Source organism: Mesocricetus auratus, unplaced genomic scaffold, assembly GCF_017639785.1.
Source record: "Mesocricetus auratus isolate SY011 unplaced genomic scaffold, BCM_Maur_2.0 Super-Scaffold_100038, whole genome shotgun sequence".
In the NCBI taxonomy this organism is placed as follows: Eukaryota; Metazoa; Chordata; class Mammalia; order Rodentia; family Cricetidae; genus Mesocricetus; species Mesocricetus auratus.
Genome location: NW_024429216.1, coordinates 3,407,312 through 3,434,881, shown reverse-complemented (window position 1 = coordinate 3,434,881; position 27,570 = coordinate 3,407,312). Strand labels below are relative to the sequence as shown.

General features: G+C 50.9%; 1 protein-coding gene across 2 annotated transcripts; it reads right to left on the bottom strand.

Moving 5' to 3' along the window:
• Positions 1–3,053: 3,053 nt before the first annotated feature.
• On the bottom strand, positions 3,054–18,041 carry Slc1a5 (solute carrier family 1 member 5). 2 transcript variants are annotated; one of them, XM_013125497.3, is made up of 9 exons: positions 16,894–18,041; positions 13,630–13,672; positions 12,752–12,790; positions 12,403–12,447; positions 10,791–10,951; positions 7,367–7,600; positions 5,474–5,668; positions 5,241–5,375; positions 3,054–3,802 (listed from the first exon to the last, which is right to left on the bottom strand). In XM_013125497.3, the coding sequence occupies exons 1-9, from the start codon at positions 17,457–17,459 to the stop codon at positions 3,568–3,570; spliced, it is 1,653 nt and encodes a 550-aa protein (XP_012980951.1). In that variant the 5' UTR covers positions 17,460–18,041; the 3' UTR covers positions 3,054–3,567. The 2 variants fall into 2 exon arrangements, with proteins under 2 accessions (XP_012980951.1, XP_005086485.1); XM_005086428.4 differs by having other exon boundaries at positions 12,403–12,450; positions 16,894–18,040.
• Between the last annotated feature and the right edge of the window lie 9,529 nt (positions 18,042–27,570).

Sequence of the window (27,570 nt, the reverse complement as noted above, 5' to 3'; positions counted from 1 at the left end):
ACATATATATATCTGCACGAGCATGCCCACAAACATGCATGTGTGCACACACACACATATGTACATATATATACACATATATATGTATGAGCATACCCAACAAACATATATACACACACACAGACACACACACTATTTTTTTTTCCGGGATTGAATTCATGTCATCTGTAGGCCAGCCTGGTCTACAGAGCAAATTCCAGGACAGCCAGGGCTGCACCGAGAAACCCTATCTTGGAAAAAAAAAAAAGAAGAGTCTGTGGTGATGGGAGTTAAAGATGGATATGATCAATATATATTGTATACACGTAAGAAATTGTCAAAGAATGCGCAATATTCTAAAATAAACTGGAAGAAGTAAAAGCTGGAGGGACACTGAGGTCCGGGGAGTTTCAAGCCAACTAGGACTATGGAGTGAGACCTTGTCTCAAAAAGCCAAAACCAAACGAACAAAAAGAGACCAGTGTGGCTGGAGTGAGTGGGGAGGTGCATGGAACAGGCTACAGATGTGACTGAGTGAGGGATGCTACAGAGGTCTCCTGTGAGGAGCTCCTGACTGTGGGCCACCTCCAAACAGGGAATGGGCGCGCCCAGAAGTGGGAACTGCTGCCCTCTTGTGGGCATATGGGAAGTAGTTCAACCAGGAGAGCCGTGAGTTAGGGACTCTGCTGAATTTCAGATGGGTGAGGGGTCAGGTGGTCCAGGTGTGAAGTTCTTCTGACAGCAGGAAAACGTGGTGTGTGGTAGCTTGAGTATAAGATATGAGTATGAGTAGCTGGGGCGGCAGCTCAGTTGCTGGAGGGTTGCCTAGAATACATAACACAATGCCCACGGTTAGTCCCCAGTGCCACATAAAACTGGGCACAGAGCCGGGCAGTTGGTGGTGCACGCCTTTAATCCCAGCACTCTGGAAGCAGAGGCAGGTGAATCTCTGTGAGTTCGAGACCAGCCTGGTCTACAAGAGCTAGTTCCAGGACAGCCACCAAAGTCACAGCGAAACCCTGTCTCGGAAAAAAACAAACACACAAACACACACACACAAACATAAACTGGGCACAGTGTCACGTGGCTGTAATCCTACCACTCAGGAGGACCAGAGATTCAAGACCAGTAGCAGCTATATAGTGCCAGGCAAGCTTGGGCTAAATGGAATTCTATCAAGGAAAAAAATAAAAAGGAAGAAGGAAGGAAGGAAGGAAGCCCATTGAGCCAGGCAAAGTAAGTAGTGGATATCTGTAACCATAGCACTCAGGAGGCTGAGGCAGATGGATGGGAAGTTCAAAACCAACCTAGGCTACATAACCACCTTCTCTCCCCTTTCAAAAATAAAATATAGAAAGCTATCCCTCTCAAAGATGTAATAAAAGAAGAATCCTAAAAGAGCAAGCTATTATATGGGAAACGTTTGGATAGTGAAGTAGGCAGGAAGACACAGCAGTAAATGAACTTTCTAGAAGTTGTACAGGACCCACACCCCCAATGCTGGGGATGAAGCCAACAACCTTGTGTGTATTACAAGTGGTAGAGCCACATCCCCAACCCTAGTACAGGACTTGTAAGTAGAACACAGAACAAAATGAACTAATTCTTACAACCACAGGTTCATTCATTTTCCCAAAGATAATACATTATTCATTTCATCCAAAAGGCCCAAGTGCAGATGTTACCAAGCCAGGATCAATGATTACTTTTAACAATAAAATTTTAAGTATAGCGGGGTGCTTGCTTTTAATTGCATCATTCAGGAGACAGGCAGATGGGTCTCTGTGGGCTCTAAGTTAGTCAGGGGTACAGAGTGAGACCTTGTCTCATACATAAATAAACAAACTGCTGTGGCTGTGTGATCAGAAGACAACTTGAAGTCAGTTCCCTTCCACCTGCACTGTGACCTCCAAGCTTCCATTGTCTGGGACTGAACTGACAGAGGGTTGGGAACCACCTTGTGGTGCTAGGAACAGAGCCTTGGAACCCAGACGCTCTAGAAGAGGAACAGCCAGTGTTTGTTTTGTCGAGACAGGGCTTCTCTGTGTAGCTCTGGCTGTCCTGGAACTCGCTCTATAGACCAGGCTGGTCTGGAACTCACAGAGATCCGCCTGCCTCTGCCTCCAGAGTGCTGGGGTTAAAGATATGAGCCACCATGCTATGAGCCTGGCTAACATACTTACATTGATGACCTTATATGTAAAGTAATAAATGTAAACATGTTTTGCCTTCATGTATGCATGTAGGTGCTTGGTATCCATGGACATCAGAGGGGCGCATCCGAGACCATAGGGAGCTGGGGATGGTTGAGCGACCGCTGAAGGCTTGGCCAACACAGTCAAGTGTTCCGAGATTGTGAGCCATCTCTCCACCCCTAAGTGAGTACAGAGGTCAGAAGAGGGTGTTGTGGCCCCTGGAACTGTTGTTACAGTTGGGAGCTGCCATGTGGGTGCTGAGATGAAGCCTGTCCTCTGAAGAGTGGCCAGTGACCATCGTCTCTCCAGCCCTCTGTAATAGAACTGTGTCTTCCCTTACTATGTCTGTAAGGGCATCCTTGGAACTGGAGTTACAGACAGTTGGGAGCTGCCACATAGGCCCAGGGAATTGAACCTGGCTCCTCTAGAACAGTTAGTGCTCTTAACCCACTGAGCCATCTCTCCAGTCTGTTTAGTCAAAATATTACAGGATCCTGAACACAGGATCTCACTACACAGTACACAGCACCAGATGGCCTGAAACTCACTCTGTAGAACAGGCTGGCATCACGCCCGGAAAGATCTGTCTGCCTCTGCCCCCTGGGTCACTAGAATTTAAGGTGTGCACCACTCTGCCTAGCTAAAAACATTTGCGACAGTGTCATAGCCCAGACTGGCCTTTAGCTCCTGATTCTTCTTCTGTGTCCTGTCCCAAGTGAGATCCTCAAACCTGCTTCCCAAATGCTGAAACTAAAGATGTGTGCCAGCAAGTGAGTTCCAGGACAAGCAGGACTGTTATACAGAAAACCAAACGAACAAAACGAAAAAAGGATGTGTGCCAGAACGCGGTATTAGATTCTTAGAACTCCTTATCTTCCATACATTTGACACCATTTTATTGCTTTAAAAAATGTGATCTGGAGTGACAATATTTATCCTTGGCTTTCCTTGGGACTTGTGGGGGAGTGTTTGTTGTCATGGAGGGACTACTGGGAAGGTCACAGCGTGCACAAGCACCACACACGAGTGTACACACACACACACACACACACACACACACACACACACACACACACACACCAGCTACAGCCATTAGATAGCATCACATCACAATACTTCTGCCTTCAAAGGCTAGGACTCTAGTGGGTTGACAGGTAGACTGGATGGCTCTGGGTAACAGAGAATGTTATCTCCTTGAGTGGGAGCCAGGATGGGGGAAGATTTGTGGACACATTCATATATAAGCACATGTACCTCAGCAATGAGGCCCCGATATCCGTTCCAGGAAGGAGATAGGGACCCCTAGTTTTTCCTGGACCGTGTAAACTCCTCCCCTGGAGTTTCTCCAGCCTTCAGATATGCACTTCCAGGGCATAGAAATCCCTCCTGATGTTCACATCACAGATTCCTTTTCACACGTGGCAGCGTCCCCGGCGGGTCCCCGGTATTGTTTGAGAAGGGGGTTCCCCTCCTCTGGGGCGAGGGGCAGTGGACTCAGAGGCATTTCATTCTTTACGTGGATCAACTCAGGCTCTGAGCTTGGCGTCTTGGTACGATCCACATAACTTTGAAGCAGCCCTGCCCCGAAGGCATCCCCTTCCACATTGATGATGGTACAGGACCTGTCCCTAAAAGGGCACAAACAATGACAAAGTGAGAAGGAAGTTGTTCTGGGAGACAGGGTCTCTCTACGTGACTTTCACGGAACTCACTATGTAGACCAGGCTGGCTTCAAACGCAGAGATTCTCCAGCCTCTGCCTCCGGAGGGCTGGGATCCAAAGGTGTGCACCACCACACCTGACATCCTTATTTTCTGAGATGGCATCTCTCACTGAATTGAACATGATCACATCAGTTAAGATTGGCTGGCCAATGAGCTAGAGACCCATCCATCCCTGTCAGGCCCAGGTTTTATATGGGTGGTAGGGATGCAAATTTAGGACCTCATACTTGTGTAGCACATACTTTACTCTCTTCCCATTGTACAGATGGGGAAATTGAGACACAGGAGAATTAAGGTCACATAGTTATGACAGAACTGAGCTTAAGCTGCCGGTCCTAGTAGTCATGGCTGCAAAGTCTGACAGCTCACTGCCTCTCTGGGCTTCCTTATAAAACCCAAAGATGGGCCAAGTATAGTGGTTCACACATCTATTTCTAGTACAACCAAGTCTGAGACAGGAAATGAGTTTGAGGCTTGCCTGAACTACACAGCGAATTCTAGAGCAGCCACGGTTACATGATGAGATACAGTCTCAAACAAACAAAACCACCCCAAAGCAAACAAAAATTGGCAAGATTATCCAGCAGGTAAAGGTGCTTGTTTTACAAGATTGGAGACTGGAGATGATCTCCAGAATCCAAACCAAAGTGGACAGAGAAAACCAATCGTAATGAAACATACCCCATCCCCTATCACAGAGGAACAATAATACATAACTTAATCATTATCACCACCATTTCTGTTTTGTTTTTTAAGATTTATTTATGCCGGGCATTGGTGGCACATGCCTTTAGTCCCAGCACTTGGGAGGCAGAGGCAAGCAGATCTCTGCGAGTTTGAGGCCAGCCTGGTCTACAGAGTAAGTGCCAGGATAGGCTCCAAAGATACACAGAGAAACCCTGTCTAGAAAAAAAAAAAGAATGTATTTATTATGTATACAGTGCATGCCAGAAGAGGGCACCAGATCTCATTACAGGTGGTTGTGAGCCACCACGTGGTTACTGGGGATTGAATTTAGGTCCTCTGGAGGAACAGTTCATGCTCTTAACCACTGAGCCAACTCTCCATCCCTGTTTTGCTCTGTGTTGAGACAAGTTTCTCTGTGCAGCCTTGGTTGTCCTGAAATCCTCTCTGTAGACCAGGCTGGTCTCAAACTCAGAAATACACCTACCTGCCCCTGCCTCCCGAGTGCTGCGATTAAAGATGTGCACTACCACCACCCACTGGAACATATGGAGATTAGGGTCCCACATGCTCCCTCTGGGACCTGTCTTGTCTTCCTTCCTGTGCTCAGAAGGGGAGTCCTCAGCAGCCCCCCGCAAACTCCCAAGGCCCCACTCACACTAGCCAGTCCACAGCCAAGACCCAGGTGATGTCCTTGACAGGGAGGCCGACGGCTTCCAAGATGATGGACAGCGTGAGGACACCCCCTGCAGGGATGCCTGCGGCCCCCACACTGGAGGCAGTAGCCGTGACCCTGGGGAGAGAAGAAATGTGAGAGGCTCCACCCACACCACGGGATGGGAAGTGGGGGAGGGGGCGGGGCTCCCGCGACAGCTCTGCGGAGGCACTCACAGGATGGTGATGATCTTCACGAAGTCCAGGGACACCCCATTTAGCTGAGCAATGAACACTGCAGCCACACACTGGAACAGCGCCGCCCCGTCCATGTTGACCGTGGCGCCGATGGGCAGGATGAAGCGGCTGATGTGTTTGGACACCCCGTTCTTCTCCTCCACACACTTCATCATCAGGGGCAGCGTGGCAGAGCTGATGGAGGGCATCAGAGAGCGAGCCCGGGTGAGCACTCCCGCACCGCAAAGGCTACTCCCAAGCTGAGGTTGTCACCTGCCACTGAGTGCCACTCACATCATCAGGAGACCCTGCCCACCTGCCAGAGCTCCCTTTCCTCCCACCATCTGGGGGAATCTTCCAGCTCTCCAGTGTCCTCCCTTCCCCAAAGCAGGCACCCAGGGTCCTGTGAAACAGGGATCCTGAGCCGTCCTTGGAGTACAATATGCTACGTATTCGAGGATTAAGATATGCTCCCTTTAGACCTGTCTCGTCTTTTTCCTGTGTCTGGAAGTCTTCAAACACCCACAAAAAGCTGGATGTAGTGACACAAGCTTGTAACCTCAACACCTGGGAAGCCGAGGACCAAGTTTCTTTGTGTGTGTGTGTGTGTGTGTGTGTGTGTGTGTGTGTGTGTGTTCCTCCAAGTCAGGGTTTCCCACTATGCAGCCAAGGCTGGCCTGGAACTTGCTATGTAGACCAGGCTGGCTTCAAAGAGATCCACTTGCCACTGACTCCCAGGTGCTGGGATTAAAGCGCCACCGCACCCAGCAAGGATTCCAAGATTGAGAGCAGCCTGGGCTAACATAGTGAGACCTCCTCTGGAAATAAAGAGGGCTGGAATATAGCTCAGTGGTTAAGCATGTGACTGGAACCCATGGCTCCCTGTGGAAGGGCCCATGCAAAAGGTCATGGTTTCAACCCAAAGCACCACAAAAAGGGAAAAGGAGGCTGACTATGGTAAAGGTGTTTGCTGCCAAGCTTGACAACCTGAGTTCAAGCCCAAGAGTAGGAAAAAAGGATCCCCTCCCTCAAGTCGTCCACCGGACCTCCACACATGTCCAAACACACACAAGAATAAATGTTTTTGTTGTTTCGGTTTTTTGGTTAAGAAAAAAGAGGGGGGGGGAGATGGCTGTAGTTGTACAAACACGAAGACCAGAGTTCAATTCCCGATTCCCATGTAAAAAAAAAAAAATCAGTCACGCAGTACAAATGTCTGTCTAGCACCCCTACAGGAGGTAGGGATCCCAGGAACTTGAAGGCCTGCTCGCCTGAGCAAGAGGAGAAACAAAGAGGGTGTTCTCTGACTTACAGGCACTCACACGTATATGACACATACAAGAAAAGAAAACAGGCCGGGCGGTGGTGGCGCACGCCTTTAATCCCAGCACTCGGGAGGCAGAGGCAGGCGGATCTCTGTGAGTTCGAGGCCAGGCTGGACCAACAGCCTCCAAAACAATACAGAGAAACCCTGTCTTGTAAAACCAAAAAAAGAAAAAGAAAACAGAAAGAAAAAGAGACTAAGTAGTGCTCTCATTTCTTTCAAGGGCAGTGGAACCCAGGACCCCAAGCAACTGATAAGGGGTCTGGAGAGATAGAACGGTGGTCAGGAGCAGTGACTGCTCTTCCAGAACCCTGGGTTCAATTGCCAACACCCACAAGGCAGCTCACGGCTGTAACTACAGTCCCAGGAGAATCAGACACTCTCTTCTTGCCTCTGTGGACATACATACACTGATACACATAAAACACAAAGGTTATCACAGAAAAGAACTGAATTAAAAAAAAAAAAAAAGAACATCTGTGACCACACCAAATGACCCTTTAAGTCACAACATTTCACAGGTCTTCAGACACCACTACCGACTCCCAGACCCCTACTACAGGCCTCACCTAGAAGACGTCCCAAAAGCTGTGGCCAGTGGCGTCATGATACCCCACAGGAATCGGTAGGGGTTTTTGCGGGTGAAGATGAAATAGATGAGGGGCAGAACCAGGAGTCCGTGGATGGCGTGACCCAGGAGGCAGCACAGGATGTACTTGCCGAGTCCGATGAAGACCTGGCGGACGTCTTCCATCTCCACAATCTTTCTGGCCACCAGGAACAGGATGCCCACAGGGGCGTACCTGATCACCACAGAGACAGATTACAGCGCTGACCCCATGACTGCTGTCCCAGCCAGTCCCGGTGCTCAGCACCTCAGCTGACCTCGCCACCCAGCCTCTCCCTCAAGTCCGGAGTTGCCCAGGGCACCACTCCAAGACCGGCCTCTGGGAAACTCGGCTACCTGTAGACTCGCTTCTTCCCTTTGAAGGTGGCACAGCTGTAAGACAAAAGCCTGCTCGTCCACATCCCTGCCAGAACAGGTGCACACTGCATTAAATGAAAGAAGTGCCCACCGCTCTGAGTCACTTGCTTTCTGGGTTTGCAGCTTTAACAAGCAGCTGCTGCCAGAAACACACTCACAGGTTAAAAAAGAAAAAAGAAAAAGGTGTGACTAGGTCACGCTAACTCCCAGTGGCATCTGCAATGTGCCCTAAGCCTTTGATCATGGCTCACTGACAAGCCCACTAGGGAGTTCCTGTGACAAGCATGTCAGTCGCAGCTGGCAGAGCCACCCCTGAATATGCGTATTAAAACGGACTACAGAGCTGCTAACCCAGACACTTGGATACTAGCCAAGTCCAAGGCCAGGGGTTGGGCAGATGGCTCAGCAGTTAAGAGCTGCTTTTCCACAGGATCCAGGTTCGGTTTCCAAAACCCACATCAGGTGGCTCACCGCAGCCTGGAAATCCAGCTCCAAGGGATCTGGTGTTCTCTCCCGACCTCAACTGATACCGAATACACATGCTACACAGAAATACATGCAGGCCAAATAGCCATACACATAAAATTCTTTATATCCCCCCAGTGAGGGGCTTGGAAGTGTGGCCCAATGGTAGGGCTCCTGCCTAGATTTCCCCAATGAGGGGATGTGGCCCACTGGTAGAGCCCCTATCTAGAATCTCGAGGGGCTGGGGCGTGGCTCAGCGGTAGCTCCAAACCCTGCTTTTTTAGTCTTTGCCACAAAATAAATAAACAAAACACCAACCAGGCAAGGTAATACTACTAACTCAGAATTGCTACAGGATGAAGTGACACTAGCTGGGAGGCATTTGTATACAGTTCCGCTTCTGGTCCAACAATCATCCTGTCTCCTAGAGCAAAGACCCCAAGATGCACTTGCTGTCAGCTAGGCTTCCCAATACCCTCCTGCCTAGCTGTCATGGCTGATGGTCTCCTCGGCTCTTCTCCTTTACAAAAAAGCGAGGCACCGGTTCCCACCCACCCCTGCAACTAGGGAGAGCCGGTTGGCCAGGTCCTAGTCACTCAGACTTGCCCAGAAATTTTCTAAGTGCAAACACTTAAATAAATATTGGCCGCTGTTTACTCTAGGAATGGGACAGACCAGGTACTGTCCTGAGAACAGTACACATATTAACTCCTTTGTGATCTCTGGAGCAGCTGCCAGGGGCCCCAATGCCTACGGAGAAACGCAAGGCCCAGGGAAGTTCCATCTAACACCCAGCTGGGAACGGGCAGCACCAGGGTGGGAAATCGAGCCGCCTCGGGAGCCGTTCTCAATCCCATTCCCATCTGGCTACTCCAGCGGTGATCTTCCCGATCAAGACACACTAGGGGTATGGATGTGACTCGGCAGTGGAGCCTAGAACCTGCCCCAGACCCAGTGAAGGGCTGGGGACATGGCTCAAAGAGGACTCAGCATTACTTGATTCTGGGTCAGATCCCGGCACCACACACAGTACTAATTGTGGGAGTGAACGCCTGTGTTCCCCTTGCTTGGGTGCAGAAGTAGGGGAACTGAGTTTGAGGCAAGCCTGGGCTACATAGTGAAATGCTATCTCCAAAAAAATCATACCCAATGAGCATGGCCTTTTCTGGTTTATCTGTTGTTTTTTTGTTTTGTTTTGTTTTTTGAAAACAGGGTTTCACTACGTAGATGTGATGGCCCTACAACTCACTATGTAGAACCCACTTGCGTCTGCCTTTCGAGTACTGAGATTAAAGACATGTTTCACCATGCCTGGCTAAAAGTTCTCCATTTTATCCTACGTGTATGAGTGTTTTGCCTGAATGTAGGTCTATTCACCATGTATATACCTGGTACCCTAAAATGGCAGTAGAGGGGGTCTGATCCCCTGGAGCGGGAGTTACAAATGGTTATGAGCCACCATGTGGGTGCTGGGACTCAAACCTGGATTGTCTGGAAGAGCAGGGAACGCCCATAATCCCTGAGCCATTTCTCCAGCTACTGGAAAGTTACTTTTACTTTTCTTAAATATTTTATGTGTAATGGGGCTTGTTCATATGTCTTTGTACCACATGGGTGCAGTGACCACACACTCCAGAAGGGGACAATGGACCCCTGGAATTGAAGTTAGAGATGCTCACAAGCCACCCAATGGATTCTGGGTACCAGACCCGGCTCCTCTGGAAGAGCTGCCAGGACTCTTAACCACTGAGCGCTCTTCTCTAGTCCCAAACAAGCTCTGGCTTTTTTTAGGGGGTTGTTTGTTTTGGGACAAGGTTTCTCTGTGTAACAACAGTCCCGACTGTCCTGGAACTCTCTTTATGGACCAGGTTAGCCTCGTACTCAGAGATCCACCTGCCTCTGCCTCCAGAGTGTGTTTGGTTTTTTTTTAAGTCGCCAGCTTTTCTTTTCTCTCAATTTCTGCCCTTTAGATCCAGCTCAGGTAGGCGGAGACAATGTGAGACCAGAAGGACAAAGAGGAAACCAAAGGCATCTGCGTGTGGTTTTTGCTTTCATTTCCTGAAGTCGTTTAACGAAAACCAAAGGACAGCATTCACACCAGTGACTGCACAGGGGGTGGAACGCAGGTGCCCTGGGCAGCTGTGGGGCAAACTCCGTGACCCCGTGGCCCCGGATAAACTCTTTTCCTGTGCTTCCGGGATTCACCTACACTTCACGGCAACCGGGCACCACCATTTCAAGACCCTTAATTTAAAAGGAACCGTGCTGTTACACGCATCGGTTTGGCTGCCTTCCATCACCTTCTAGTATGATCAAGAAGGCAAATGCATCAATCCCAGTAGCCATGGGATACAGAATGGTGACCATTTTACAGAGGGGGAAACTGAGGCACGGAGAAGGCAAGCCGCTCATCCAAGGTGGCAAAGCCAGGAAATGGTAGACTCTAGATTCTAATGAAGTTCCCCTCAGGCTCCCATGGGAGCACAGGGAGGCTTCCCCATATCGTACAACGGACATGCCCACCCCTTGTCCCCACCACCTACCACATAATCCAGGAGACCAGGACCATGGTGGCATCATTGAAGGAGTTGAAGAAACGAATGAGCAGTTCGCCCTCAGGTCCCAGCTTCCTCAGGGCCACACCGAAGACGATGGCGAACACCACCAGGCCCAGGATGTTCATGCCCTCTTCCTCACATCCCAGCTTTGGGAAAAGAGCAGAGCAGGGTGGAAGAAGAGAGAGCATTAGCCCATCTGCACAACCACTTGTCTTACGCCCTGCAGGGACCCAGGAAATGAGGTCAGGGGTCACCCACAGGGAGTTGAGTCCTGGTGATTTTTTTTTTGTTTATCAGCTTTATACAAGCTAAGCTCATCTGGGGAGACGGAACTACCGCAAATAAGAAAAAGCCTCTATCAGACAGGCCTGCAGGCAAACCTGTGCAGCATTTTCTGGATTAATAGTTGATGTGGGAGGGACCAGCCCACTGTGGTGGGTGCTGCCACCCCTGGGTGGGTGGGTGGTTCTGGATTCTATAAGAAAGCAGGCGGAGCAAGCCATGGAGAGCAAGTCAGTGAGCAGCACTTCTCTCAAGCCGGGTGTCCTGCTTGTGACCCCTCTAAACTCCAGCCACAAGGGATCAACTCCTTGCTGGCCTCCGTGCTCGAAAACAACACACTTCAATCAATTGGTCTCTAAAATAAAGGGGGGAAGCCGGGCGATGGTGGCGCATGCCTTTAATCCCAGTACTCGAGAGGCAGAGGCAGGCGGATCTCTGTGAGTTCGAGGCCAGCCTGGTCTACAGAGCGAGTTCCAGGACAGCCTCCAAAGCCACAGAGAAACCCTGTCTCGAAAAAAAACCAAAAAAAAATAAAAATAAAAAAAAATAAAGGGGGGAATACTGCTATAACTCAGTGGGTAAAGGTACTTGCCACCGAGCCTGATTCCCCAGGAAGAGCCTGCCCATCGGAAAGAACTGACTCCAAGTTGTCCTCTGACCTCCAGTGAGCACCCTGGTACGTGCCCCCTCACACTCGACGCAAGTTTTAAAAGCAATAGAAGGCTGTAGAGAGGATCCTACCCACTCTGGCTAACAGGAAATGAACAGGGCGGACAAAGTTTCAAGATGAGGCTGAGGGGATGGGGGAAAATAGAACATTCTAGAGGGAAGGGGGACATGGGCAATGGACAGGATTAGACTTGCACCGCAGACAGGTGGGAGAGAGGATGGGATCGGCTAGAAGGGTGCAGAAGGGAGGTGTGACTCAGGACTGGAGGCTTGCCTAGCAAGCATTAGGAACAACTGATCTCCAGAACCTCAGGAGACACTAAGGACTATGGAATTCCATTGGTCTCCTATAGCCAAGGCTGGCCTCTGAATATCCAGAGATAACCCTGAACTCGATCCTCCCGCCACCAGTCACACGCCACCAGTTCTGGTTTACGTGGTGTTAGGGACTGAGCCTGGGTGGGTCACATTCACGCTAAACAAACACTCCACCCACTGAGTGACATCCCCAGCGCCAAGGACCTACAGACTCTGAATCAAATTTCACACTGTCATTTTTTTGGGGTGGGGGTGGCAGAAGACTTGGGCAGCCTGAGAAGCCACAGCGGGCACGTGACAGAGCTTCCTCAGCCCTTGTCCTGCTCACCTGGATCATGGTGGCGTTGTACTCTCTCCATGAACAGCTGGTAGTCTGCTGTAGACAGGGTTGGAAGGATCAGTGAGTGTCATGCTAACTGCCAGCATGGCTCCCGGCTACCATGCTGGAACAGCAGTACCCAAAACCTGCTCCACCGCCCCCTCTTTTTAGATAGTCTCTTGTAGCCCTTGCTGGCCCAGAACTCCCTATGTAGCCAAGGATGACCCTGAACTCCTGGAGTGTCTATACTCCTATGTACTGCTGGGATCACCGTGCAGTGTTGGCAAATGAAACCCGAGCTAACACGTAGCTGGCCCAGTGGCAAAGCTCGTAGGACCCCACCCACACCTCAGCTCACCTTTGTCTCAGATGTTTTCGATGCGTATGAGGTTGCATACTGCAGATGGGGTGAGGGAAAAAGAAATCAGTGTCAGATGTCACCAAAGCTGCCACGCACCACACTAGGAACAAAGTCACAAACCGGGCCCAGGCATCCTTAGCTCCACCCTTCCTTTCTCTTTCAAAGACAGGGTCTTATATAGCCCTGGCTGACTCCTAATTCCCTATGTAGCCAAGGATAACCCTGAGCTCCCAGTCCCTCCCCATCCACTTCCCAAGCGCTGGAAGTGAGGGCCCTCACGCCCAGTTTCATTTATTTAGACACTGTCTCACTCGAGAGGCAAAGGCAGGCAGATCTCTGTGAGTTCGAGACCAGCCTGGTCTACAGGAAAGCCTGGTCTACAAGAGAGTTCCAGGGCAGCCCCCAAAGCCACAGAGACACCCCGTCTCAAAGCACACACCCCGAAAAGACACTGTCTCCCTGTGTCGCCTCAACCCGCTATCCTCTTACCTCAGCCTTCCCGAGCCAGTATTACACACTCCACCAAGACTCTCCTACACTCTCATTTCCTTCTTTTTAAAATTTAATTGTGTGTGTGTGTGGGTGTGTGCGCGCGTGTGTGCACATGTGAGCACCAACCCCACTCCCCCACCCCGTGTGTGTGTTTGGAGGTCAGGGGAAAACTGTGTGTCCCCGGAATCAAAATCAGGTTTTCAGGCTCCCACTGCTGTCTGGCCAGGGCCCCAGAGTCTCATCTCTTAATGGAAAAGGCATGGATGAGTCTCCTTGGCGATCCAAAAGCCCCCTTGGCTACACCCCTTTGCTACACCCCGGTTTCCTGTTCTCTGTCCATCCCCAGCCCATTGCTAACCCTTAGCACACCCCGGAGGACTCACAGTGCGGAACGCAGCAGACACCAGATTGGAGGGGAAAATATTCCTGCAGAAATAGACACTGTTGTTAGGCGCTGTCGTGGGAGAGTGGTGATGGGAATTTCTTTCTTGTTCCTGGCTGTTTAAGAAAGTGTCCCAGGTAGCCCAGGCTGGCCTCAAGCTTAATATGAAGCTGAAGGTGACTTTAAACTTCTGATTCTTCTGCACCTACCTACCAAGTAGTAGGATTACAATCACACTCGTTACAACACACACCCTATATGTAACTGTTTTTTAAGATAATGTCTCACCTCCCTCTGCCATTGGGCACACCACCATGCCAGGCCATAAACATTTACTGGGGGGTGGGCATGTGTGCCCCTACTGCTTTGTTTTCTCCATTTATTGTGTGGGTCTCAGAGGTCAAACCCAGTCCATCAGGCTTGGCAACAAAAGTACCTTAAGCCTGAACCTCATCACACACTCCCCTAATCCTCTAATTAATTCATTTATTCTTGCCATGTTAGAGATCGAACCCAATGACCTGGTCACTCTCTACCACTTAACCACATTCTCTGTCCTCTTTTTATTTTTTGAGACAGGGTCTTGCTAAGTCACACAGGCTGGCCTGAAACTGTGGTAAGCACAGGCTTGCCTCAGACTTGTGATCTGTCAACTCCCTGGAGCAGCTGGAGGACAAGATAGTTCAACACCAACAGGCCAGGATGTAGGAGTCTCAACTGGCCTCTCCTGGCCCCAGGAAGCTGGTGTTTCAGAACCAAAGGTTTGTGGGTTAAGGAAAAAACAAACCAAAACCGGGCTTTTAAGAGGCCAGCAGAGGCAGGGTCACACCAGGCCTCAGCTCCACGCCCCTGCAACCATTTAATACCCTGGGTGTCTTGCATCAGCTACTTCCTGGAGAGCTGAGGACAGGGCAGTCCCCAAGGGGCAGGCTGGTGGGTTGGAGAGCATGGGGGGGAGGACCTGGGCATGATGAATCGTGGCCGTCAGAGGCTAAGATCTGGTGACAAGGGACGGCTGTTCCGGTCATGAATATGCATCTGTCCTTGCGTGACCGTGTGTGTGGCGGGCGTTTGCCATGTGTCAGGTGGCACGGCTACTGTTTTACATAGCCAACGCCTTTTTAACTGAAGAGGGCTGCAGGTGTATTGCTGCAGGCTTGGGGGCAAAACTCCACACACACTCGCATACGGGGGGGTGTGTTAACTTAAGCACAGAAGGGCAAGAAACTTGCCCAAGGAAATGACAGGTGGGATTTTTGTTTGTCCTTGTTCTTGTAGCCCAGGATGGCCTAGAACTCCTGATCCTCTTGCCTCCATCTCACCAGTGCTGGGTCTTAGAGGCCTGAGGCCACTGTCTGGCTTGTACTACCCTCTAGAACATGGGCTTAAAGCTTTTATGCGACTAGTGGCATCACTGAAAGCGGCTCCAAGCTGGGCTGCAGTGATGGCCACCTGGTCTACAGAGCCGAGTTCCAGGACAGCCGGGGTTACACAGAGAAACCCTGCCTTGAACACTCCCCCAAAAGTGTCTCTATAAGAGTGCTAGTGGTGGGGGGATCCAGATGACGATTCCCAGCATACACATGGCAGCTTACAACCACCTGTAACTACAGGCCCAGAGAATCCTTATTGGCATCTGCCAGCGCCGGGCACACGTGGTGCACAGGCATACAGGCAGGCCAGACATTCATACACATATGATAATAATAAAAACATAGAGTGTGCCGGGCATTCCTGCGCACGCCTTTAATCCTAGCATTTGGGAGGCAGAGGCAGGTGGATCTCTGAGTTCCAGACCAGCCTGTTCTACAGAGTGAGTTCCAGGACGGCCTCCAAAGCTACAGAGCAACCCTGTCTGGGGGGGGAGCAGCAAAGTGTCAAAGTGTGCAGCCCCCTGCCTGTATGTGTGCCACGTGTGCCGAGGTGCGATGTGTTTACCTGCCTGCCAGCTGACGTGTTCTTGGCTAAGACCGAGGGTGGCCAGCCAGCCAAGCGCATTCCAGCTGTTTTGCTTGGGTGGGAGGGAAAGGCTCAGTTCATAAACAGCCTGAAGGTGGGTGTGCCCGCTGGCAGTCCAGGGCAGGGCCCAGGACCCAGCTAATCTCCACCAGCCAGGAGGCACTCATTAGGGACAAGAAGAGCCCAGACAGTCCTCCATCTCAGTCCCCACCGTGGCCCAGAAACAGAGGATGCCCTGTTTCTGACTCACTTTTTCCTCCGCCCCTTCTCTTTTCCTTCCAGGAAGTCCCCAATCTGAAGACCTCATGGCAAGGCCACGTGGACCGGAGTCTAGAGTCCTGGGGGGAAGGGGGCCCGAGAAGGCTAAGGATCACTCCCCACACTGGGGGAGGTTCTACAGGGAGTGTGCCGGAGGTAGAGAGACGGTAAGCCAGAGAGAAGGCACAGGGAGGCTGGCTGGCCGAGAGAGAGCAAGAAGCTGTGTCTGAGTGGCGTGCAAAGACACTCATCACTGGGAACCAGGGAGCCCCTTACATCCCCATTAGCCTCCAACTACTCCTGACAGAGTACAGAGGCCTTAGACCTTTACCCAGGAGCCCTATCTCTGTTCCCTTTGCCATCCAAAAACTCCCTCCCAATAGTTTGCACAGCTGTTTTTCTTTTTTGTGGAGCTGCATACTTTTTTTTTTGGAGGAGGGCTTGACTCTGGCTCTTTTCCTTAGACCTGTATCTCTTTAGACACCCCCCCATACACACACACACTTTGCAAGTCGAGGAAGCAGGCTGAGGCAGAACTACTAGGAGAGCAGCCTGAGCTACGTAACAGGCAAAATGATGCTCTGTTATCCCAGGCACGTGGGAGATGGAGGCAGGAAGATCGGGCGTTCGAGGCCATGCTGGGCTGTATGAGACCCTGTAACTTGTCTCCAAAAACATAGCAAGACTAGGAAGGGTTACTCTTCTTTCTTCCTCTATAAGCCCTTCTTGTGTAGACCTGCCCCCAAATTCAGGGAACTTCCGTAAAAATTCACCCTTCCAACGTGATAGAGGTCCTGTTAGCACTACCTTGGGTTTCCCTAGACTCTAGAAGGCGTGTCTCACTGGGGGGGGGATCTAAAGCCCCCCCCACTCGTGGTGACACACACGTAGAATCCCTGCACTCGAGAGGGGGAAGTAGTAAGATTACCATGAGTTCGGGGCCATCCTGAGCTACATAGATTTAGAAAAAAAGGATCCTTCCCTCCCTCGAACCATCGTTGTCGCTTGCACCGGGCCCTTCCCACCACAATCCCCGGCGGGAACACACCTCACGAGATCCAGGAAGGAATCCAGCACCTCCTTGGTGGGTGCTTTGGGGACACTGGTGCCTCCGATCGTGCCGTTGTTAGCGGTAAAGGCGACGCCGGGCTTCAGCGCCAAAGCCAAACCCACGCCGAGCGCGGACGCGAGCAGAGTGGTTAGCATGAAAAAGAGCAGCGCCCAGGCGCCCACACGGCCCAGCGCGCTAGGGTCCAGGCTGGCCGCACCTCCGATCAAGCTGCACACCACCAGCGGCAGGATGATCATTTTCAGCAGACGCAGCAGCAGCTCTCCCGGGAAGCCGAAGGCGATCAAGCGCGCGGGGCCCAGCGCTTCAGCACCGCCCGACGCCGAGACCCCCAGCCCTATCACCACGCCGGCCACCACCGCCGCCACCGTGAGCAACACCAGCAGGTTGGCGCGAAGGCAGCGGCGCACCTGGTCCCAGGAACCGCAGCAACCACCTGCTTTGGCGCCTTGGTCTTCTCCGGAGCCCAGCGCCGGGGCACCGTTGGCGGTGGGATCCACCGCCATCACCCCTTTGGTGTCGGTCTTAGGGGGATCCACAACCATGCTGAGCCGCGATTGGGGGGTTCCTTGAGCGCCTGGAGACTGGGTGCAATGTTCCTGAGGCGGAGAGTCGAGGCGGGAACTTTGCAGGGGGTCCTTGAAGTCGTGGGTCCGCTGGCTCTCGAAGGCTGGAGGGTCCTAAGCTCCCTAGGCTGTGCGCCGAGACCCCTTTTCTTTCCCCAGTGGTATCGGACCCCCGAAAACTGGGAATTGAGAGCGCCTGCGCTGGTTTTCTTTTGGGGGGCAGTTCTTCAGACCAGGACGTGGGGATCTTTGGCTCCGGGAAGGCTTGAGGACGCCCAAGTGGCTGAGGTCTTCAAGAAGCTCAATCCAGGTGGCGTAGATCCGGGATGCCTCCTGGCTCCAGGAGCCCGGGATCCCAGGGTTAGGGCTCCTGGCTGTCGGTCCCGGGATACTGGAGTCCTAGGAAGAGGAGACTGAGGATCTCCCGTCCTGGAGAGGAAATCAGATTCTCAAATGCAAATAGACAGCAGCCGGAGGATGTGGAAAGTGGCGCCAACGAGCTCTGAAGAAAACACCTCCCAGGCGACCCGCCGCGTGGCTCTGAGGCGGCTGGACGGAAGCGATTAGGATTAAAGGCAGAGGGCGGGGCTTGAGAAGGCGGAGGCCAACCCGCGAGTGCTGATTGGTTAGAGAGCGTTCGGCGCCAGGCGGCGAGCGAGGGGCGGGACCAAGATCAAAGAGGGGCTGCTCCCACAACCAAGGCTGAATAACAATGCCTAGACGGGGGCGGGGCCCGAGAGGGGGTGGGGCCAGAGAGGATGCAAAGGCGTCCGAAAGGGGCGGGACGTTGGGAAGCTCTACCAATCCACACCCACCCACATCCATCTCAACCCTGCTAAAGGACTCTAGCTGTGGGTTGTAGCCGCGGGACCTCTAGAAAGGGCAGGTAGACATTGAAAGGCTAGTTTTCTTTTTTGTTGTCTTAGGCTTTGTTTTTATTTTTGAGACAGGGTGTCATGTAGCCCAGGCTGACCTTGAAGTGTTCTTGCCTCAACCTCTCAAATCCTGAGATTACAGGCCTGGACCACCACGCTCCTCTCTATTTAAAAAGTACTTTCAGAAGGATAAACCAGGTGGTGGTGGCATATGACTTTAGTTTCAGCACTCCTCGGGAGGCAGAGGCAAGCGGATCTCTGAGTCTGAGTCCAGCTTGGTCTACACAATGAGTTCCAGAGCAGCAGCCAGGGCTACACAGAAAAATCCAGTTTCAAAAAAACAAACAAAAAAAGGAAGGAAGGAGAAAGAGAGGGAGGGGAGGAGGGAGGGAGGGAAGGAAGGAAAAAGTCCCAGGGTGCTACCCTGAGAGATGGCTCAGCCATTAAGAGCATTTGCTGCTCTTGCAGAAGACCAGAATTGCATTCTGACAGCTCCACACTCTTCTGGCTACTGCGGGCACTCCATGAACGTGGCATGAATATATACATGTAGGCAAACATTCATATAAAATATAAATCTTGCCGGGTGGTGGTGGCGTATGCCTTTAATCCCAGCACTCAGGAGGCAGAGGCAGGCGGATCTCTGTGAGTTTGAGGCCGGGCTGGACCAACAGCCTCCAAAACAATACAGAGAAACCCTGTCTCGTAAACCCCCCCAAAAATAATATATATATATGTATATATATATATATATATCTCTCTTTTTAAAATTCGGGGGAGTCCGGGCTGGAGCATTTTTCATTCCCAGCACTCAGGAGACAGGACAGGAGGTTGATAATGGGAAGGATTCTTTTTTTTTAAATTTATTTATTTATTACATATACAATGTTCTGCTTACATGCCAGAAGAGGACACCAGATTGAATTGTAGATGGTTGTGAGCCACCATGTGGTTGCTGGGAATTGAACTCAGGACCTCTGGAAGAGCAGGCAGTGCTCTTAACCTCTGAGCCATCTCTCCAGCCCGGGAAGGATTCTTAATTCAAGATCAACCTCAGATAGCAAGTCTGAGTGAGACCAGCCTGATACTAATACAAGACCTTGTGTGTGTGGAATCCATTTGTGTGCTGACAGGTCCATCTGCCCGCAAGTGGGTGTGCAGAGGCCAGCGGTGGACACCAGGTATCATCCTTGACTGTCCTCCCCTTTATTTTTTCACAGAGTCTGAGCTCATCGATTTTGGCTCGGTTTGGGGCTAGTAAGACCCTGAGGTGGTCCTGTCTGTGTCTGCTGTCACCAGTCATTTACAGGAACCCTGGGGATTTGAACTCCAGTTGTCATGCTTGAACAGCAAATCATCTCCATAGCTAGAAGAAATGACCAAACAGTCACAGATTGGGTACTCCCTACAGGAGAGCGGCAGATACAACACACACACACACACACACACACACACACACACACACACACACACACACACGCACGCACGCACGCACACACACAAATAAATGTAACAAACAAGAACTTTTGAAAAATTGGCCTTAGGCCAATTCACCACAAAGTCTACTTAGTCTAAACACTGTCACCCTTCCAAGAATAAGAGCAATAGACTCAGAGAGAAGGAAGGAGGCCTCCTGAACCCAGAGTCCTGGGGACGGGTAGGCTGAGTGTCAGCCAGGAAAATGATGTTGAAGGGTGGGAATTAGGATTGGCTGAGAGTGTTCTGCCCCACTGCCTGCCCCTGGTAAAAGAAGAAACACATAAACTGGTTCCAGCCAGCTCTCTTCCCACTGGCCCAACCTCCTACCCGGATTCCTTCAGATTTCATCAGTGGTAGAAAGCTTCCCAAAGGGTGAGAGACTGGGCTGAGCCATGGGGAGCCAAGAGGCCCTGCCAGGACTCTGTTGACCACCTGGGAAATGCCCTGAAGGGTGCTTCTCCTAAGAAGTCTGGTGTCTGCCGTGGGAGGAACAGAGGACCCTTCAGGGCTCAGTCTGCTCTTCGAGCCTTCTAGGCAGGACCTCACCCACAGCTCTTGCTCAGGCCTGCAATCTTAACTATGGGAGGATTCCAAGTTCATGACCAGCCTGGAGCACATGCAGTGACACCAAGAATAAAGATGGGCTTGAGGGGCAGGAGGAGGAGACTAGCCTAAGAGACAGAGAGAGGGCAGGGAGGGCTTGTTGGAGGAGGAGGAGGCATCCATATCAGCTTTTGAAGGATGGGACCAAGCAATTGGAATCCCAGCACTCAGGAGACTGAGGCAGGAGGATTGCTGTAACTCTGAAGAAGCTAGTCTGGGCTACTAGTGAGTGCCAGGCCAATCTGGCCACACCATAACACCCTGTCTCAAACACAAAAAAAATATATGGAGGATGTATTATATAGGTTTTATGGAAATATTATAGCACCTTCTCTTTATTAAAAAGTTTTATTACATTTCTTTATTTACCGTGTGCATGTGCATGCCCATGAGGCCAGAGGACAACTTGCATTATTAGCAGTTTCTCTTGTCCTACCATGTGGGTCCTGGGGATTGAACTCAAGTCTTCAGCTCGGCAGCAAGAAAGCCCCTTTTCTCGCTGAGCCTTCTCGGCCACCCTGTCTCTGTATTGTCTCCCTGGCAGCCATGTTTGCCTGGCTTAGTAAGACAGGCAAGCCTTCACCACACACGGCCCTGTTGTGCTTTTGTTTCAGATCCCATGATTCATTAGATTAAACCCAATTCCAGGACTATACACGGGACACAGGGAGTTAATTACATAAATTATCCATTTCCTGCGGGCCTTTCAAACCTGCATCAGCACCAGGTGATTTCAGCAAGGCCAACAGCCCCTGCTGGGAGACCCGGAAGCCCCTGTAGCCACGGGGTTCCTGCAGAACTTGTAGACGGCTTTGCCTAAGCACAGGGCTTTTGAAATCTGCAACAGAAAGAAGCCCAGGGGTGAAGAAAATGAGGCTGAAACATGGAATCAAAAGGGACCCTTTTTTTTTTTTTTAACCAATATTGAACTTTTCAGGAATTTAACTGCACAGGCTGTAAAAGAAAAAAGACCCGGAAGGGAGAGGGGGGGAAGGAAGAAATGAGGGAGGAGGAAGGTGAGGCAAATCTATTAGAGTCAGCGTAGGTACCAGCAGTGGACAGCAAGCAAACCTTTGATTTTGCATTTTATTTAACTGTATTATTTTATGTGTGTGGGTGTTTCACCGGTATGTGTGTCTGTGTGCCATGACTGACGTACTTAAGACGCCAGGAGAGGGCATGGGATCCCCTGAAACTGTAGTTACAGCCGGTTGAGAGGTGCCATGTGGGTGGTGACAACTGAATCCGGGTCCTGTGGAAAAGAAGCCTTCTTTCCCACCTCCAACACTTCATCTTCGAAACCCAGTGGGAAGCTGGGACTGTTTGTGATCGCTCTGGAACCTACCCTCTCCCCACTGAAACAGCCTGAGGAGGGGAAGGAGAAATCATTTGTTTTTAACTTTTTTGTGAGAATATTCTTTTTAAATTAATTTCCGTGTGTGTGTGTGTGTGTGTGTGTGTGTGTGTGTGTGTGTGTGTGTGTGTATGTGTGTACAGGTGCTCACAACTTTAAGGAGTCATTTCTGTTATGGTGAAAGCCTGGACTACCAAGGGAGTTCCAGGACAGCCTCCAAAGCCACAGAGAAACCCTGTCTCGAAAAAAAAAAAACCAAAAAAAAAAAAAATTACAAAGTCAGAATGACTAATAACCGAGCACTTGGGAGGCCGAGACAGGAGGACTGACAGAGTCGATTTGGGCTACGGGGAGCCTCTGTTTCCATAATAAAAAAATAAAAATAAATTAAAATAGGGCTCAGAAATACAGAAATACAGCTCAGTGACAGCTTACCATGCACAAGGCCCTGGTATCTATCCATAGCATCCTCAGAATCAGCTAAATAAACAACCAACAAAGAACCTAAAGGGAGAGAGAATGGGGCTATTGTTTAGGACTAGGCTGCTGCCCTGGGACCCAAAGACCTAGGCATGAAAGTGGAGCATATGCCTGAAAAGATGGCTCAGTGGGTACAGTGTCTGCTGTGTGCTTGCTTGAGGACCTGTGTCCTAGCCCCAGCGCCCAGATGAAAAATTACGGGACTGGTGATTCGCACCTGTAATCCCAGTACGGGGAAGGCAGAGAACCCATCCTGGCCGAATCAGTGGGTTTCAGGCCAATGAGGTGCTCTCCCAGCCTGCCTTCAGGGACTCAGCGCCATTGGCCACGTCATCACCAGCCACCAGCGCCAAATGCGATGTGTGGAGCCTTTAAAAGGTCCCTGCCCTTTAATCCCAGCACTAGGGAGGCAGAGGCAGGTGGATCTCTGTGAGTTCGAGACCAGCCTGGTCTACAAGAGCTAGTTCCAAGACAGCCTCCAAAGCCACAGAGAAACCCTGTCTCGAAAAACCAAAAAACAAAAAGGTCCCTGCCATCACAGACTGCTCTCTTGCTCTCTTGGCATCTGTCTGTCTGTCTCTCTTGTCCCAGCTCTGAGATTCTGAGATGGCCTTTCGTGCCCCATTCCCCGCTTAAATCTCTACATGGCCAGATGTGGTTCGTGGTGTGATCTTTGTGGCATACCTTGGCCCCTGACCCAATGAGGCATTACTCTGCTAAACCCTAACAGGCATCCTGTCCCCAAAACCAGGATGGATGGCTCCTGAGGAATAACACACAAGTGTGACCTCTGGCCTCCATGTACACACACACACACACACACACACACTGTGACACATCTGGCATGCCAGTCCTACATAGACAACCCCACCTGGCATGCCTCCTCACCAGAACACACCCCTTTTTGCCATTCCACTATCTTCAGATTCCACTCAGGGATCCTGAGTCCCCCAGACCCCCAGCCACAGGCTCCTTAGTAACCCGGACTCTCCCATTCCTATACTGCTCACCTGGGGTTGCCCCTCTTAGAGGCTGCACCTGCCCCTTCTGCAGGACTGGGGGTGGAGACTGGGGTCATTCCACCTCTTCTGTGTCCCCAACATGGGTCTGCACTGGGACAGGTACACAGCAGGGATTCCTGGGATATATAACTCAGCAGTAAGGAAGGTCCGGTGTGGTGCTTCAAAATTGTAATCCCAGGGCTCTGGAGACTGAAGCAGGGGAATGATGATAAATTCAAGGCTGGGCTGGGCTGCACAGTAGAACCATCGTTTTCTTTCATTTTGTTCCTTTTAAGCTGCTGGTTATGGTGGTGACATTCTATAATCGCAGCATTTGGGAGGTCAGAAGTTCAAGGCCAGCCTCAGCTACATAGTGAGTTTGAATCCAGTTCATGTGACACGAGATCCCACCTCAAAAAAACCAAAACATAAGGAAGCCAGGAGTGGGAGACTGATGGGTAGAATGCTTGCCGAGCATGAACCAAGCCCTGGATTCTGTACACAGCCCTTCTAGCACTGTGGAAAATTAGCATGGTGGTACACCCCTTTTAACTCAGCACTGGGGAGGCAGAAGCAGGAGGATCAGGAGTTCAAGGTCATCCCTGGCTTCATAGCAAGTTGCAGGTCATGACAAGTGGGGGTGGGGAGGTAAAGGAGGCCCGGGTGTACAGAGAGTTCCCGCAGAGCTCTGCAGCTGGCTTGATGCCAGAGGGTTAGCACCTGGCACCCAACCCAGCAGGTAGGACCCTTGGTTTTCTTGAGTTGCCAGCCTGGGAGCTTCCTGGCCCTGGTCTGGCTGCTCTCTGAGCCTGGGAACTGGAGATGGTCCCACCAGGCCCTTCCTACCTTCCTACTAACTTATTTACAAGCTGGCTTGTAAAGTGCCCTGCAAGCCTCTCCCAGCTGTAGCCCGTCAGGCCCGGTGTTTTGTGGCAAGCCCTTTGTCTGTCACTCCTTCCTAGGCCTGGAGGCCCGGCGCTGGGGTGTCAGGTGTTGCCCTACCTCCCCAGCATAGGCTGGGGGCGGAGACTTTCCTAGCGCATGCGCCCTTGCCCCCACTCCAGGCCCCGGATTGGACCCCATAGGTGTCTCTGGGCTCCGATGACCTGAATAGAGAGACACCTGATGCTTCCTCGAGAGACAGGACAGAGAAGTGAGGGTCAGGCACAGGGATGGGATGGATTCACTGGGGACCTTGGTGGAGAGGGATTCAGGTCCTTATCTGTGTGGCTCAAGGGGACAGCAGGAAGTGTCCTAGGTAGCAGACGGACAAAACAAAGCCAATGCTAGCCAGGTGTGATGGTTTACACCAATAACCCCAGCACTCAGGAGGCTGAGGCAGGAGGATTGCTGTGAGTGCTAGAGCAGCCCAGACTACAGGGAGATGTTGTTTGTTTTTTTGTTTTTTTTTTTGTTTTTTTTTTTTTGGTTTTTCGAGACAGGGTTTCTCTGTGGCTTTGGAGGCTGTCCTGGAACTCACTTTGTAGACCAGACTGGCCTCGAACTCACAGAGATCCGCCTGCCTCTGTCTCCCAAGTGCTGGGATTAAAGGCGTGCACCACCAACGCCCGGCCAGGGAGATGCTTTTGTTTTCAAAAGAAAACAACAGGAGGGGGGGGGGCTGGAGAGGCGGCTCAGTGGTTATGAGCACTGGCTGCTCTTCTAGAGGACCATGGTCTGATTCCCCGCCCCCACTGATGGCTCACAATTGCCTGTCAACTCCAGTTCCATGGGCTCTGTTACAGGGTTATGACCTTGGGGATCCCAGGCATGCACGTGGAGTGCAGACATACATACGGACAAACACCCATAACATCAAATAAAAATTAAAGTTAAAGACAAAGCAACAACAGAAAACCCAGGAAGCTAGGGAGTTGGCTAGGTGGTATTTTGTTTGTTTGTTTGTTTTGTTTTTTAAGACAGGGTTTCTCTGTGGCTTTGGAGGCTGTCCTGGAACTCAATTTGTAGACCAGGCTGGCCTTGAACTCACAGAGATCCGCCTGCCTCTGCCTCCTGAGTGCTGGGATTAAAGGCGTGTGCCACCAACGCCCAGCGCTCATATTGTTCTTGCAGAGGACCTGAGTTTGTTTCCAGAACCCAAATCAGGCAGCTTACAAAAGCCTGTAACTCTAGCTCCAGGGGATCTGATGCCTCTATTCTCTAAGGGCATCTACATTTGTGTGTATGTAACCCCTCTACATACATACATATGTACATACATACATACAAACACACATGCATGCATACATACATATACATAATTTAAAATGAAAACCTTTAAAACTAAACAAAACAAAAAACAATTACAAATCTCCCAGCCTGCAGGCCTGATGACAGGGTTCAGTGGGTAAAGGGGCTTGCTGCCAAGCCTGAGGACCAGAGTTCGAGCCTCAGGTCCCACATGGCAAAAGGAGAGAACCAACTCCAGCAAGTTGTCATCTGATGTAACGTGTCACACTTTGGCACGCATGTGCTGACACACAGACACATATAAACTACATAAACAAACGTTCCAGACCAGCCTAGTACTTTCTCTCTGAGCACCTCACTCCAGCGACAATGCTGATGAAGATAGAGACATACTCCACCTGTCATTGGAAGAGAGGGAGGAGAAACACAGGGAGGAACAGCTAGGTTAGAGTCCGAATGGTTACTTCATGGATGTAAAATGGCCAGGAGTGCTATAGTAGGACCAGGGTCTTCAGCCATGCTCAGAAAGTGGTTCCTTTGAGTAGGTTGTGCCAGCCCAGAGCAAGAAAAGCCAGGCTCACAGGAGGCTGTGTAGGCAGCTCATAAACACCTGTAACTCTAGCCCCAGGGAATCCCAGGCCTCTGGCCTCTACTGGAACCTGCACTTGTGTGTGTATATACCTCCACATATACACAGCCAACAATGAAAATCTTCAGAACCAAAACCGTTGCAAAGCAACACTAGTGATCTATACAACCTTCCAAATTTGTGTTTTCCCACAGATAGCCAGCCCATCTTCAAGTTCAGCTACTCTCTCAACAAGATGATTATGTTTGATTTTAACACACACACACACACACACACACACACACACACACACATGTTCTCCTATTTTGGTGTCATTTTTTTCTTTTTCTTTTTTTGGTGTTTATAGACAGGGTTTCTCTGTGGCTTTGGAGGCTGTCCTGGAACTCGCTCTGCAGACCAGGCTGGTCTCGAACTCACAGAGATCCACCTGCCTCTGCCTCCCGAGTGCTGGGATTAAAGGCGTGTGCCACCAACGCCCTGCCCATTTTTTTCAATAATGTTTTAACTATGAGCAAAAACATTTTGAAAAACACAGATACTGCATGTATGGACATGGGTTATTAAATGAAGAAATTCAAAACAAAACAAAAGCCGGGCGGTGGTGGCCCACGCCTTTAATCCCAGCACTCGGGAGGCAGAGGCAGGCGGATCTCTGTGAGTTCGAGACCAGCCTGGTCTACAGAGCGAGTTCCAGAACAAACATGCCAGGCGTTGGTGGCCCACACCTTTAATCCCAGCACTCGGGAGGCAGAGGCAGGCGGGTCTCTGAGTTCGAGGCCAGCCTGGTGTACCGAGAGAGTTCCAGGACAGCCTCCAAAACAATACAGAGAAACCCTGTCTCGAAAAAACCAAAAAACAAAAAACAAAAACAAACGAACAAAACCGAACATAATAAAGCATTGTTCAGAAGCAAGTCAGGCCACGTTGGGGTACTCTGAGAGGATGCAGCCTTGTGTCAGGTGTGGGGTGGGAGCTGAGGGGGACATGGGGATTCCCAGGGAACACAGGTACCTGTCCTGAGGGGAATTCAGGAACCATGACCTTGTTAGCAGGTGATCCAGAGAGTAGACACCAAACCCATTCAAAGCAACTCTGTGGGTGTTTTCCCTGAGGGAGCAAACCTGAAGAACCAGGACATTTTCTGTCTGGGAGACACTTGCCTCACAGACTGCCACAGGACCCCAGGGAAAGATGTAGCTGCCACGGTCTCCTCCCCTCCCCCCCTCTCCTGTGCATGTGTGTGAAAGCGTGGTGTATGTGGCTATTACGTGGGTGGGTGTCGCATCTGCTGCGAGGCCTGTGTCCGAGAACGTGCGGAGGGTGTCGGGGATTGACAACACAGAGACTCGTTCAACGATGTAAAGAAAACTTTAAGCAGGCTCCAAAAAGGTTCAAGAAAACTTCCTAAGAAAGGCTCCCACCAGAGAAGCTTCTGCTCTCTCCTCTACCCTGGCTGGTTCTGCTCTGACCCCAGAAACTGATCTGGGCGTGGCAGAAGGGGCGGTTAGTCTTTGGACAA